Source organism: Carassius carassius, chromosome 32 (genome assembly GCF_963082965.1).
Source record: "Carassius carassius chromosome 32, fCarCar2.1, whole genome shotgun sequence".
NCBI classification, from domain to species: domain Eukaryota; kingdom Metazoa; phylum Chordata; class Actinopteri; order Cypriniformes; family Cyprinidae; genus Carassius; species Carassius carassius.
Window position 1 is genome coordinate 6,557,702 of NC_081786.1, and position 15,530 is coordinate 6,573,231.

The following is a 15,530-nucleotide window of genomic DNA, read 5'->3' on the forward strand; positions in this document are numbered from 1 at the left end:
CTCCAACAGCAACTTCTTCCAACAATCCAACAACAGTTTGGTGAAGAACAATGCATTTTCCAGCACGATGGAGCACCGTGCCATAAGGCAAAAGTGATAACTAAGTGGCTCGGGGACCAGAATGTTAAAATTTTGGGTCCATGGCCTGGAAACTCCCCAGATCTTAATCCCATTGAGAACTTGTGGTCAATCCTCAAGAGGCGGGTGGACAAACAAAAACCCACTAATTCTGACAAACTCCAAGAAGTGATTATGAAATAATGGGTTGCTATCAGTCAGGATTTGGCGCAGAAGTTGATTGAGAGCATGCCCAGTCGAATTGCAGAGGTCCTGAAAAAGAAGGGCCAACACTGCAAATACTGACTCTTTGCATAAATGTCATGTAATTGTTGATAAAAGCTTTTGAAACGTATGAAGTGCTTGTAATTATATTTCAGTACATCACAGAAACAACTGAAACAAAGATCTAAAAGCAGTTTAGCAGCAAACTTTTTGAAAACTAATATTTATGTAATTCTCAAAACTTTTGGCCACGACTGTATATATATATATATATATTAGGGGTGTAACGGTTCACAAAATTCACGGTTCGGTTTGATACGATACACTGGTGTCACGGTTCGGTTCGGTACGTTTTAGATACAGCAAAAAGAAAAAATTGGCAGATAAATTTCCTTGATTTCTAAAAAATGTTTTATTTATTAAAACTAACAAAGTATGTTTTTTTTTTTTTACATTGAACACTGATGGAGCTATTCTTTACCCATCTTCTATGGTGTTTTCTTAGCAGCATACTGTATAAAACAAAAACAGCTCCTTATATAAAAAAAATGAAAATGTTATATTATTGTAGTAGTTATGAAAAAATACAAAGATGTAACTTTTTATATGGAACTCTATAACTCTTTATATTGAGTGTGTTTTTACTCAATTGGTTCTCTATAGGGCTTATGTTTTTTTGAACAATGCAGGAATTACGGTCTGTCTGAAATGGGCTCGTGAAGGAATATTGTAACGGGGCTCAATTACATTAAGCATGTTCTTAAAACCTACGTTTTCCACTACAGAGTAAGGCGCTCGCTCACTCAGTACGCGCTGAAGGCTCGTTGCAAAATGGCTAATGCATTTAACAGATCAGAAATAGAAGATCCTCCAATAACTAACAGGTCTGGTGTTTGGGTGCACTTTGGATTCCCTGTAAGCTATAATGGTGATGATAGAATGAATGGTAAATAGTAAGGTCTCATATCCGCGGCTATAACGTAAATGTAGCCTACCAATCGCCGTGGTGATGTCTTTTGCCCTGTTTGAACCGGTTGGAAATGTTTGTCTAAATGCTGCAGGGATAGTTTGATGCGTGTATGTTTCTCCTTTTTTTCGTCTTTTCCCAGATACTGACACACTAAGGTGATGTCGGCGTAAATGAGTTGACATGTTTCAAGTATTCCCGCTGGTGTTTTTTTTTGTATTTCCGCTGGTGTACCCTAGATGCGACATATCGTTGTTTTTTTTATCCACCACTCTCTCGCCATCACCATTATAGCTTACAGGGAATCCAAAGTGCACCCAAACCCCAGACCTGTTGGTTATTGGAGGATCTTCTATTTCTGGTCTGTTAAACGCATTGGCCATTTTGCAACGAGCCTTCAGCCTGTATTGCTGAGTGAGCGAGCGCCTGACTGAGTAGCCTAACATAAACATATAAGTTGGTGTTTTTTTCTTCTTCGGGGGTGTCAGGGCCTGTTACGTCGTTTGGGTTATTGGGCTACCTTGTTGAATGCATATCATTATATTTCACAATTTTTTTTAATTTTCCAAATATAATTAATTAGTCCAACGAACGTTCGGTCCATAATGCGTACCGCGTACCGAACCGAAAGCCTCGTACCGAACGGTTCAATACGAATACGCGTATCGTTACACCCCTAATATATATATATATATTTATTATATATATATATATATATATTCGGACGCAACGGTCATATCGCGCGTCCTGTGACAAATCTGGCACATCTGCGCCTGGAAGTTATCAGACTAAATGTTCTGCTAAATCAGTCAACGGTGAAAATCAATAGTAGATTTATTTAAGTAGCAGATTTTATCTATTTAAATCCAACAGTTTAACACTAATATTGGACATAATCAAACATGCTAAATATAAAAGTATTCAAAACAGGTAAGTTCATATATTTGGAGTAGAAGTAAACTGATGCATCAGTCATACAGAGCTCGATGATGAGACCGACGCACCGCCACAGAAACAAGAATGAGATGATTTCTAACATAACTGTGGCATTAAACTCAGTTAGTGAGGGCTTGTTTAAAATATTACACGCATATAGGCTGTTCAGATTACATTTTAAAGTGCAATGAAATACCTTACATCTGTTTGTGGATTGTGGTAACGGCCAAAACTATGTATTTTGCATGCATCACATTATAGTGCGGAGTGAATGAAAATAACAACAAGGCGGCAGAGCAAACTTATCATCCATAGTGGTTCTCACATAGTCCTTCTATGTCATCACCACATAGCGATTGTTATAAGTTAAGTGATCAGTCTTTAAGTGAAGGACTACGTGAGAACCAGTATGGATGATAAGTTTGTTCTACCTCCTTGTTATTTTGTCTTTACTTCATTTGTAATGGCAAGAAAGAGTTAATCTCTCGTGTATGAGAAGAGCGCGTTGCCATGTACCAGCAATTAAATGTGTGTGACACCAACTCCTCGTTTTCTATCTTTTTCATTTCATGGATTTAACGAGTTATCTGAGTCAAAGCATTACAACTTCATCGACTACAAGCTCCAATCCTCTATTGTGCTGTTGTGGCAAACAGAGAATGTCAAACTGAAAAAAAAAACAATAAAAGGTGTACAGCATAGCACTTTAGACAAACTAGAGACATCCTTCACAGAGCTTTGAAGACATCTCTGTTGCCATGGATACAACAGAGAGGCTGTCATGGGCTTGAGGGTTTTGGGTGTTGTCTTCAAACTTGAAACAAGATTAAGGTTCTCTATTTTAGCAAAGCAACATGAGCATGTGATAATCAGACCAGAATATCCAAACCGACTAGTCTTTCTCTTACTTTCAATTGTGTACACACAGCAAAACTAAAACAGCTCCAAACGCCACAAAATGCAGACATATTACGTGTCTTTCTATTTACAACATATTTCATCATACATTATGCACTCGGGAGACACAGAAACTATGCATAAACACCACTTAAAACCTAAAAAAAGCACTTAACCAGATTAGCTCAGAGGCAGAGCCCATGGGAGGGTGGAGTCTTGCGTCTGGTATCGGTTGCACTCTGAAAGAAGTCCCGGTATCAAGTCTTGGCGCTACTTTGGCATTCTCTAGCACTGAGATACTTCAGATGTGTTAATGTGACCCCACCTCAGTAATTGAAGACATCTCCCACAAGTCTAATGTCAGCATCTCTACCAGCCTCCCCAATCAGGCAAAACAAACTCTAGTTGCTGTGCAAGACATGCATGCACACACACCCTTCAATCAACCCTCTCCCAAAAAAAAAAAAAGAAGACCAAGGGCTGGGACTGCAGGCATGCAATTCTGGGCCATGCTGGAGGGATTTGGCTTATCGTCCAGCATGTTAAGCACTAGAGGTGTGACTAAACGAGAGACGCTGAACACTGCAACAAATTAATAAGGTCAAACGGCCCCGGATGAGCAGTCGTGGATATAAAGGAATGTGGCAATGATTTTCGATGCGAACGAACCTACATTACATCCATGAGCGAGCAGCAATTTCGGTCAGATCAGAGATGCTTCTTTGCTTTAATATCGCTGCAACACTGTCGCTGCAAGTCTGTGCTTGTGAGCTTGATCATAGAAGAATGTTATAACTGCTTGTTATTGCAATAATTTTAAATGTTGAGGTGGATTGCTTGCAGATGTAATTGTTCTACTTTGAGTGAAGAGAAAATATCATCATACAAATCTTAGGAGGATTATTTTAATCAGCCAAACCATCAGGAAATAGACCCCACACAGGTTCAATATCAGTCTATGATCTTTGTGGTAAAGCTACGGCACGTAAAAGACCCCATGAAATTGCTTGACAAGCAGTCTTTCTTGCCAAACTGACATATTTCATTTTGAAGCAACGAAGGAAGTTAGAATCAGGAAGAAGATTTAAAGGAATAGTTAACCCAGAAATGAAATTTTGCTGAAAGTTCACTCACCCTCAGGTCATCCAAGATGTAGATAAGCTTGTTTCTACATTGGAACAGATTTAGCATTACATCACTTTCTCACCAATGGATCCTCTGCAATGAATGGATGCCATCAATATGAGATTTTTTTAGCCAGAAGCAACAGTTTAAAGATAAAACACCTTAATAAAGGATTTATTTCTTACAAACACACAGCTTTTCGTTTCACAAGACAACTGATGGACTGAAATTGTGTGGATTATTGTGATGTTTTTATCAGCTGTTTGAACTCTCATTCTGATGGCACCCATTCACTGCAAGGGATCTGCTTATTGTGAGCAAATGATGTAATGCATAATTTCTCCAAATTTGTTCTGAAGAAGAAACAAATTAATCTACATCTTGAATGAACTGATGTTGAATACATTTTCAGTCAATTTTCAATTTTGGGTAAACAATTCCTTTTACTGGACAAAAACTTGGATAATAGTAATATTTTTGCTCCTTTTTCCAAAAAAGAAAGACAAGATGCATGCATCTACTAAATGTGAACTTTTAATTTTTAATTTTTATTTTTATCATATTACAAAGAATACCATGGCCTCAGTTTTGTCCTCAACAACCTCAGTATCAACCCAGGAGAGAGAGAAAAACAACAGATGAGCCAAAAACCAATGCATACTCCATCAAGACCACAAGTTACTAACAAACGCTGTGCTCCATTGCACTAAACTTAGTGTATTGTACTGTTGTGAATAAACACCATCTTGCTCCTGACATTTTAAGTTTCACTTCGTAAAACATTTCTTTATCAAAACACAACTCGCATCAAAAGCAACAGTTTTTCCAAAAAGCATTTCTACTGCCGTGCATGAAAAGTAGATCTTCATTTGGTTACTTATTAACTTCCCTTTGTCCTTCATGAACTGTAGCAAAACATCTGGTAAAACAGTGACAACCACTGTCTGAATTAAACTGAAGTAAACCTAGCGTGTAAATTAGTTTTAAATGGCAACACTGTATCAAACTGTCATGAGTTGGTAAGTAGACTAAAGAAAAACACTATGAAGTGCAGTTTCTGACGTGAACTATCAAAGTGAAGAAATAATCACAAACAGACAGGGTTTCAATACAAACAAACGTATCGAAAATGAAAACAAATGTATCTCATTTGTTTTATAAATTAGACGAGCGTCATTCGTCCGTTGAACCGCCGATTTTGCATGCATCTCTATGTCCCACCCTTTAAAGCCAAATCACTTCAAAAGAAGTCCAAAGTCGGCTGTATTTATATTGTTTGTTTTTCTGGACGTGTCATGTAGCTGTCAGTTTGAGGTCTGAGATTGAGAAGTTACCTTGTAAACAGACCCATCCTCGCCGCGAACGCTCTGGGCTCGTGCGTGCGCTCTCATTCCCCCTGTGCAACAATACAGCACGATCCGACAGGCAGGTGACGTCATCCCTTTTAGGCTTGGGGGCTTGACGTCGGTGCGCATGCGCAACGTTGGGGTGCATGTTTATATGGGTAATGTAGTTAGAAAACGAGGATGAGCGATGTTTGGACATTTAAACCACAATGAAAAAAATTCTGATTGACATGCAATTCCCATAGATAGATAAAAATAGAATTTTTTTTTATTATTGTCAAATAAAAGATTAAAAGACCAATGAGTAACTTATTCAAATCTTAAATTCTTTTCCATTCTGTAACATTTAATTACTACAATCATTTATGTTCTAATGTGAACACCTGGAAGTCCTCTCAGTGGTTGATTTGAGTAGTTAAACACGAAATTAGTTCAAAGGAGCACACAATTATGTGACCATTAACATAATTAACACTAACTGGCAAGCTAATCTTACATTAGACCAATTTGCATTGTTGTATAGAGCTGAAATACATCACTCCAATTTCTTTTTCTTTCTTTCTTTCTTTCTTTCTTTCTTTCTTTCTTTCTTTCTTTCTTTCTTTCTTTACAGTTTTGAATTCAAATACATGCATTCTTGAAAAAATCATACCAAACAAACCAAAAAAACAAGAGGTAAACGCCGTAACATATAAAACAAGTTAAGAATATTCTTTTCATTTTTTATGCATGAAATAACAATTGAACACTGATGTCCCATTAACACGCTTTCCTAAATTAATGCTCACAAGCATCACATGAAGCTCAATGTAGTACTCATTGCACTTAAAAGCAATTGAGGGAAGAGATCCATAGGATTTATTTAGGCAGAAGCAGGCCACAGACAGACTTACAGAGGATTATGGGAATGATTGTACACGGTGGGCTGTCTGGTGGAATTACAGACATGGCAGCAGCTGGTGATGGAGTTTGGACCACACTAGCATGATCAAATTTTAATTCCCAGAAACTACAGTACAATAGCAGAAATACTGCCTGTTCTAATTTGTTTCCAGGAATCAATGTTAGTAAAAAGTTAGGACTCACCAGAGTTCCTCTCTGAACATTAGAGTCAATACTTGATAATTATTTTTAATCGTAGTGTTGTCTTATAGTTATTTATTATTATTATTATTACTACTTGTCCTTGTGACTGCAGCCAAAACACTGTGTATATTGTTGTTGTTGTATTATTTGGTGTAAATACTGTAATAACATTGAGTATTAACTTGTAAGGTTCATATATCCAATATTTCATAGAAATATTTTAACACAGAATGTGTTAAAAGCTTAGAGCTTATGGGTCAGAGAAACAAGTGTGCAGCCACCTTTAGAATTTTGTCTTTGAACTTCCAATTTTGCGGTCGCTATAGCATCACTGTAAAGAGTAATTAGCTGATTAAGTAGATTTAATTATTGTAGAGTTAACGAAAGTGATCATGATCCCTGCAATGTCCGGAGTGAATGCCATAACTAATGTCAATAGACTGGCAGTCTGGCAAGACATTAAAAAGATTGGTTCATTATTTATGATGCTGTGGAAGACAGAAGACAGAAGACAACGAGATTGTCATCATGATGTTTTGAACATGACAACCAGAGTAATTACACAACCATTATCTGTTGTCACTTCTCCAGGCAAACTTTCCACTTCTTTTATTTCTATTTTTATTTAAACAAACGTGTCATACTGTTTCTGTCTCCACTCCCTGCTACAACTGTACATAATCACTATCTCTCCTTCAGCTATTTTGGCAACAGATCTTTAGTCCTAAAAACTCACTAAGGACACGTAACTTGGCTTTCAATGTGCCTCATTGTCTTGGCAGTCAGTAAATGTCTTTTCAGAAGCCAAAGCTGTTTCTTTCAGTTCAGCTCAGAGTCAGTACGCCAGACTAGAGCCGTCATGATTGGAAGGACAGTCTGTTTAATGTATAGAGAGGGCAGCACTTCTAAGGACTAGGCCGAGAGCATTAGAGGTGTGTAAATATTTAAGCAGCCCGGGTCTGCATATCGTTACTTGCACAGAAACTAATGGAAACAAGTCTGAGCACTCTATAAGCAGCTCAAAAACAAACTGCTCTTTCAAACTGCTTAAGCCAGAAGGATTCGGTCCAAATTCTGTCTGGATTACAAGACTTATCTATAACACCTATTTGACCCTTAAACTAAGACTGTAATTACTGATTCTGAGCATAATTTGTCAAAAAGATTAGTAAAAATATACTGTAAAATATTATTTTAAATAACTGTTTTCTGTTGTAATGTGTCTTAAAATGTGATTTATTCCTGTGATGGCACAGATGAATTTTTAGCAGCCATCACTCCAGTCTTCAGTGTCACATGATCCTTCAGAAATAATTTATGAAAGACGACTTTATTATCAGTGTTGGAAACAGCTGTACTGCTTAATATTTTTGTAGAAAGCGTGCATGATGTATTTTTTCCGGATTTGATTTACTATCACTTTTGATCAATTTAATGTGTCCATGCTGAATGAAGGTATTAATTTCTTTAAAAAATCTTTTGAACAGTAGTATAAATGAAACATTTTCAAGATGCTAAATAGTTAATGCAGTAAATCATTTTGGACTTACTGTATTTAATCACGCATGTGATGTTTCAAACCCTCATGACATTTGGCAGAATGTCCAGGCTGCTCTTTTCCATTCAATGAACGTGAAAGGAGGATGTTGCACTCCAAAAATGTACAGCACTATGTTATAAACATCTAGAAGCAGTCTATACACTTTGTGCACTACATTCTATGCCTTATTAAGTCATTATGTTAAGAACAGACAAAGAATGCAAGAGTTATTTGCTCAAAAAACTTTGCCTGTTCACATTGAAATAAGGTAGATCAAAACAAGTAACACCAAGTTTGCCATTAACTATGAGACATGCAAGAACAAATGGCTTCTGACATCGAACCTGGGTTTATATCCATCATATTTTATTGTACATTTTTAGGCTGCGACAGTCTCATCCTTCACTTTCATTGTATGGAAAGAGCAGTCAGGATTCTCTGCTGTGGTGTCCACTAAATAAATTAAATCACATGGGTTTGGACTCCTCACAGAGAGCACAAAAATCCATTACTTAGGCATTAACTTCAAGCTTTATCTTCCTCTGTAGAATACCATTGCCTTGTGTATTTAACAACAAGCTATTCTTGCTGTTGTGCTTGTTTCAACCCGAAATCAACCTTAAGAGTACAGATGAACAGAGCCAGAAGTAGAGTAGATTATGGGCCCTCTGTAGGACTCAGAATCAATCTCATAGCTTTGATCTGCATTTAACCCTTAAGACTGAGATCTGTGAGAAGCTTAAACGCACTCACATCGCAAAGCCGTTTACGTCTGTTTAATCTTGGCAGAAACTTTTAGACCCACAAAGAGCTGGTACCCTAAAAGTTTATCTTATTCAAGCTATTCAATAATGTATAACTAGATAAACATTCTCATATAGCACTCATTTCAAACAATCATCAATCAATGCAAAAAGAACGCTGCTCATGTCAGAAACAGAACAATATCTTAACCACAGTAAAGTATCTTGTATGCTGCCCAGCATTCCCAGTGCACCATAAAGCATTTAATGTAGCTACTACAATCACAGTCTTTGTGCTAACACAATTACCTGCCTTTTTCCAATCACATGACAAAGTACTTGGTAATTTCATCGCTATTAACATGGATCATGAAGTCCAGCAGCCTTTGGAAACAAAGTGGTTCCTGAGCTACAGCCGGTGGTTTGCATTCCACTGTTGCATGTTCAGTTTTCCATCACTTCCAAAATCTGATATAAAAGCTTATTTCTACCACAAAAAAGGATAATTGTGCTTTTTTTTGTCTCACTGTGTCTTTCTGCTTTTTCTTGCAATTCTGACTCAACTGTAAGTTTGTATCTCTCAATTCAACTATTTTCTCAGAATTGTGTGTTTACATTTTCACAACTCACAGTTGCCAGAAACATTTCGAGAGAATTATGACAAGCTTGTTTACACCAATAATAAAACAAATAATAATAATAAATTCCTTATATCTCACAATTCTGCTTTTTTCTTGCAACTCTTGAGTTGTATCTCAGAATTATTCAGACATTTTTTTCACAGAATTGCACGTTTATTTCTTGCAATTCCACTTTTTTTCTCAGAATTATGAGATATGAACTCGCAATTGCCAAAGAAGATACAATTATGAGAATTTTGATAAGCTTGTTTCCACCAATGATTTTTTTAAAAATTTGCAATACCTCACAATTCAGGCAGTTTTTTCACAATTCAGAGTTTATATAAAAAGATTGTAAGATATAAGCTTAGAATTGCAAGGGGAAAAGGTCTGGATTATGAGATAAATCACAATAGTCTTATTTTTTTATTTGTTTTATTCTGTCGCTAAAATAAGTTTCATTAATCTGAAGACTTTGCAAGCTTTCAGGCAAACATGAGAAAAAATTTTTTCTGCATGTCACTTTAACTTTTACACACAGGTAACAGTTTAATGTCTTTGTCTTAGATAATAAAATGCATTATTTTATATTAATCTATTTTATGATGTATCCATGTAATTATCATGCAGAGATATATACAGTTGGTTCAACAACAACAACAACAAAAGTAAGTTACTACTGTCCTAAAAACATTGGTCATAATTTGTTTAATTATTGAAGTGTGAACACTAGGACACAAATATCAAAACGACAGACATTAGCACCACTTGCTGGTTACTGGTGGTAAGTGACAAGATTCTGAGGCGATAAAGGATTTTATTACAATATTTCACTAAACCAAGGTGTTACAGAAAATCTTAAGATTTTGTCTAGTTCTGGATTGTTTGCTCAAAACAGACTTCTCTGATACACAGTTTGCTCTCAGCTGTTTAAAATGCAGATTATCCATATTATCTTTTGATTTACGTTTCACATGTCAGCACAACTCAGCAGATGCTTTGACCATTTATCTCAGATGTGAGAATCTAAAGATGTGGTCATTTCCGTATGACTGCCTGTAGATGCTGCAGCTGAGCCAGATTCATGCTGCTGCCCCCACACACGATCATTACCAGCGAGTCAAGCGGTTTAGGAAGGCGTCCCTCTTCTTGTAGCCTTTGGATGACACCGCTGTACACTGCAGCCAATGATGCTCCGCAGGCCAACTCCACCAACACACGCTCCTCATCTGAATACAGTACACAGAGATCGACTGTAAAGCAAGCGTTGTTGTTATTGAGCTGTTTGATTGCCTTGATCACAGTGATGAACCTACCCAGGAACAGTTCCACTGCCTCCAGTGCCTGTAGATCTGTCACCACCTCTGAAATAACACTGGGCCGTTTGCTGTACTCAAATGCTTGCTGGCATGCTGTTTTTGCTCCCAAACATGTTGCTTCACTAGCAAGCGGAGATGTGCAGAAACAATCAAACATTTAGTGAAAATTGTTAATGGATTAAAAATGTTTTCTTAATTAGTACCTTGTAATGTCAGGCAATGTAACCAGATCTCCGGCTTTCAGAGCAACGTTGAGACAGTCGGCACCCACAGTCTCCATACACAGGACAGGCACATCTCCCCACCCCACCTCATCCAGACCTTCCATTATCCCACAAAACAGACCTCCACCACCTACAGACACCACTATAGCTCCAGGTTTGGATGTCAGTGAGGCCTTGAGCTCACGCACAATACTGGAATGACCTTTCCTAAAAGATTTGAACAGCTTTCCATCCTTGAGAAGTCCAAAACCATGAAAGAAATTTAAGGTTGTACAGCTTTAGGGTACTGTATCTACAAACTCACCAGACTAGAGGATGATTGAACGGGTGTATTACTGTAAGACCTTCACTTTCAGCCAAACGTAGGGCTTCAGCATTTGCATCATCCCAGACCTACAATATCAGATAAAGATCTGTCATGTATATGGTTTAGAGGCGGATAAGATAATGTAACTGCGTCATATCTAGAATAAAGGCATTTAGGATAACTGTAGAGGTACTTTGCTCTTGCCTTGCCCTTAACTTTGACCGTAGCGCCCTGGTCCTTAATTTTCTGAACTACCAGTTGGGGAGTCGATGAGGGCAAAACAATGGTGACTGGCAGCTTGAGCTTTCTTGCTGCATACGCTGTGGCCATACCAGCATTACCACCTATACACACAAAGACAATAAGAATTTTTTTTCATTTATTTATTTTTTTATCCAAAAATGCTGGTAAACACAATGAATAATTTGATATGTCGGTGTTAAACTGGTGAGAGGGTGAAAATTGCATTTTAGATTTGTCTAAATTGCCCCATGGTCAAAAGAGTCTGTAGCTACTAAAGAAATATTTAATGGAAATACAGTTAAATGTTTACCATTTCACTCACCTGAAGAACAAATGACACCTTTTGACTTGTTTGAACTTGCAACCTTATAAAGAAATAAAAATACATTTGAATGTGAATTGTAATATGCAGTCGTTCCTTTAATGAGCGCTAGATGTCAGGGCGAGCGTACAATATACTGTACTCGACGTGAACGTTTGTTTTGTTAAAACTTGATTTAATCATGGAAACAATATGAATAGGTATACACGCCATTGTCATTTTGAAATGCAATTTAGTTCGTTATAACATTTAAGAGTTATGTTTAGTCAAAAATAGTTATGGTCCTTCAACCATTTTAAGAAACGGAGCCGTATTTTTCCTCACATTTTGACACATGTATCCTATTCCACGGATTTTGAAGGAACCGGTGGGTTGTGAGCTCTCCATCTTCAGATACACGGTGGTCCCGATCCGCTTAGACATGCCCGTGCTTTCGAGAAGTGGGGTGACGACATGAAATCCATTTTGCTTTGACATTTTGCTCAAATTTTTCTGAAATGCATACAGTTGATGATTAAATGTGGACAACAATCTGGTCACAGTGGTAAAGCACTAAGCACACAAACAATTACAAGTTTTGGATAGGCTTCCCGCGTTTTAAAGTGAGTTGCCTCAGGTTTTCTTTTGTCTTAGGCAATCATTCAGTTAAAACATAAAATATACAAACAAAGCCGTTTCAATGTCTTACCTGTTGCGTTGAGCAGGTAATATGACTATCTATTGCCTGGAAGTTCAAAGTCCATTTAATGACAATAAGTAACCTAGAACTAATGAAATAATGTCCAAGACCGTTAGTTAATATATGACAGCTTGCAAAATTATGTAATGTAGGTTAAACTAGGGCAAGTTAGTTACTCATTCATGAAACAAAGTGCGCAACTATATCTTGAAAGTGAGAAACTTGTAAATGAAAGACTAATTAAATTTTGAACTTATATTATATTATATTAAACTTATATTAAATACCATAAATATGGACATTTTTGTAAACCTATACACAATTACTACGATTTATTTATTTATTTATTTCTTTGAAGGTTACTATAAGCATTTATTTTCAGGCTAAAATTAAGCAAAAAAAAAACAAGTTCATTAATACAGTACACATTAACACTTAAGTAATATAATTTAACGAACTTCACAACAAGGCATCAGTATTGCATTTATTGATATTTGTCAATATGTGTTTTTTTTTAATCTGTGCAGTACACAGCATATTCCTGTACAGAACACAGAATGTGAAAAATCCAGTCAATACAACATGTGACTTTGTCCCAATGTGGAAATTTTATTGTGCACATATACAGTACATGACATGTTGCATAAATGGCTCTAGTATGGCAGCACAAACACTAGGCAGATCCTGCCGGTTTTGACAGCCATATAAGCCTATATCAAGCTGTTTAAAGTTTTTTTTTTTATTATTTTATTTAAATTAAATAAACATCCCTTAAAGAGGGAAATATTTAGCATAAAAAAAGCCTGACTTAAATTAAGCATAGGAATATAGGTTTGTGATATGTTGTTTGATGGATAACAGCCAGCATTAGTTTTTATGGCATCAGTTTTCCGCATCCATTTTAAACTCAGTTCCTCATAGACGACTCCACAATTTCACCTCCTCAAGCCACCTAATCCTCCACACGTAAACATATACATGTTTCCAGACCAATCCACTTTCTTATTATCCATCAGTTGCTTGACCAGCCTGAAGGCCTCTTCTAAACACTTTCCAGCACCTTCCTTCCTTTCCCCTGAATCAGCAACTTCCTAAACCTTGGGAAATGAAACATCAGTCACTTCGGTTTCCTTTTTGCCTGATAAAAACCACAGAGCACAAAACACTGGAATCCAAGACTACATTCTCTGTCACCAACTCTTATCATCAAATCCACGTCCCATTCTGACAGTCACATCCCACACTGAAACACTCACACACTTATACTCAGGAGGTTTGCACTGTCGATGAGGACAGAAAAGCTAACGTTCGTCAACAGAGATATGGGTAGGAGGGACACTGCAAAAACAACACATCATAGTGACGAATAAAATCTGGGATGCAAACAGAAGTCCACTGAATTCCCCACTGTTGGGTAAATCCATCTTGTCCGACACCAGACGTGCTCCATCATCTTGCCACCCCTGTGGGCTCTGTGTTGTGGTGACGGCAAAGACAGGGCAGAGCGCCACCCCGCAGCTTCATGCCAAGTGCTGTTATAGGAGCTTGCGCTGTCTCTTCAGGCCACCTATGCCAGGGAACGTTGCCTGGGTTTGATCCTTGGGTACAGCTACAATGACAACAGATTGCAGATTTACAGGGTTGTTTTTTTCTCACTTTGTGACTTAAATTTTAACAAAATATTTTAATGCACAACAGTGCTGTCTAAAAATAAATGTGCCTATACAGATATCCTACCCCTAACAAGTTCCGTGGTACGTAGCCCTCCTTGTCATTAAGTCTGGCCCACCACCACTCTGTCTCGCTGTCATCTCTACGGCTCATGATGGTGAGAGCATCGCCCTCATGGAAAGACAGCTCATCTGCACTCTGAGCTTCATAGCTCCACAGGGCATATACCGTCCCTTTATTCATTACACCCAGTTTCTCCTGCACACCTGGGAGGGAAACAAAGAAGAGTAGCCTTTCAGAATCATTTACAGCAATTATTCTAGAAACACACCCTTAATAATAAAAAAATAACACCACCAGTGATTGCTGCTGATATTACCATATAAAAACTGAGAGCACTGGACATAACCCTCCTCCATTTCTTCGCACTTGTCTGCTGCCGTCTCCACATCACTGATAGTAGTTGCAAAAATGGCAGCTCCAGACTCCACCAGCAGCTTGCAAAGATGAACATTGTTGCATGACGCTGCACAGTGCAGGGGTGTCCTGATCACAAGTGAGAAAGAGTAAGCAACTGGTTAATTGGTGTTATTCCCTAATGCAGACCAACGTGAAGAGATAAACCATCAGACAAATGTGATAGTCCTCACCATCCATCACTATCTGCTGCATTGACATTGACCCCAAAATCCAGCAGGAATTTCACAATATGGTGGTGACCTGCACATACTGCATTATGGAGAGGCGTGATACCTTCATCATTTGGAGTACTAGGATTGTCCACCTGAGGACGGAGACAAAAGTTGAGGAGGAAGAACTCCTACTAAGTTCAAGTCCAGTTCAAAGTAGGTGTAAGGGGCGTACGGAAGCTGAATTGTACCTCATAAATAATCCTTTGCACCAAATCAAACTCGCCCTCCAAAGATGCATCCAAAAGCAGTGCAAGAGGATTGAACTTAACCCTCAAGCCGTGACCTGTCCTCTCAGAGCCGGGCTTCTTCAAGTTGGTGCGCTTGAGCTGTAATTTAAAAAATTCTATTAGCCTTTATATTTTGAAGAATAACATATATTTTTAGCAAAAATGTCAAACAATAGATACAATCTTATGCAGAGATGAGCAAACCGTACTGTCTAAATGTTACCAAGGTTAAAGGACTCTTTATATTATTTTTGCTTGTAAAGATATTTTCACAATAAAGGCGGGCGTACACGGTGCGATTTTT

General features: G+C 37.7%; 3 protein-coding genes across 13 annotated transcripts in view; all 3 read right to left on the bottom strand.

Annotated features, from left to right (window-relative positions):
* The window catches only part of daam1a (dishevelled associated activator of morphogenesis 1a), a 57,238-nt gene extending 51,596 nt beyond the window's left edge, over nt 1-5,642 (bottom strand). Inside the window, exons 1-2 of one of the 2 annotated variants that reach the window (XM_059520017.1) lie at nt 5,542-5,588; nt 4,217-4,300 (exon numbers count right to left, since the gene is read on the bottom strand). The gene's annotated coding sequence lies outside the window, so the exon portion shown is untranslated. Of the gene's footprint in view, nt 1-4,216; nt 4,301-5,541 lie in introns of both variants that reach the window. The other variant, XM_059520016.1, reaches the window with a different exon arrangement.
* A 4,697-nt stretch (nt 5,643-10,339) lies between these two features.
* On the bottom strand, nt 10,340-12,784 carry sdsl (serine dehydratase-like). Its single transcript, XM_059520999.1, has 8 exons — nt 12,646-12,784; nt 12,282-12,449; nt 11,958-12,000; nt 11,597-11,736; nt 11,390-11,478; nt 11,065-11,292; nt 10,859-10,983; nt 10,340-10,771 (listed from the first exon to the last, which is right to left on the bottom strand). Exons 2-8 carry the CDS (start codon nt 12,432-12,434, stop codon nt 10,581-10,583), a joined length of 969 nt encoding a protein of 322 aa, XP_059376982.1. The 5' UTR covers nt 12,435-12,449; nt 12,646-12,784; the 3' UTR covers nt 10,340-10,580.
* A 639-nt stretch (nt 12,785-13,423) lies between these two features.
* Nucleotides 13,424-15,530, bottom strand: part of ppp1r13ba (protein phosphatase 1, regulatory subunit 13Ba) — a 41,517-nt gene continuing 39,410 nt past the window's right edge. For all 10 annotated transcript variants that reach the window (XM_059520023.1, XM_059520022.1, XM_059520020.1 and 7 more), the window contains 5 exons: nt 15,188-15,325; nt 14,958-15,091; nt 14,687-14,853; nt 14,374-14,573; nt 13,424-14,245 (listed from right to left, as the gene is read on the bottom strand). In XM_059520023.1, the coding sequence (XP_059376006.1) occupies nt 14,204-14,245; nt 14,374-14,573; nt 14,687-14,853; nt 14,958-15,091; nt 15,188-15,325 (681 nt within the window). In that variant the 3' untranslated portion in view covers nt 13,424-14,203. The remainder of the gene's footprint in view (nt 14,246-14,373; nt 14,574-14,686; nt 14,854-14,957; nt 15,092-15,187; nt 15,326-15,530) is intronic.

Coding starts and splice junctions, on each gene's coding strand:
- sdsl (XM_059520999.1), bottom strand. CDS start 12,434: ATGTCAAAGCAAAATGGATTTCATGTCGTCACCCCACTTCTCGAAAGC. Junction 11,737..11,957: donor AGGTGTCATTTGTTCTTCAG/GTGAGTGAAATG, acceptor TTGTGTGTATAG/GTGGTAATGCTGGTATGGCC. Junction 11,479..11,596: donor CGGTCAAAGTTAAGGGCAAG/GCAAGAGCAAAG, acceptor CTGATATTGTAG/GTCTGGGATGATGCAAATGC.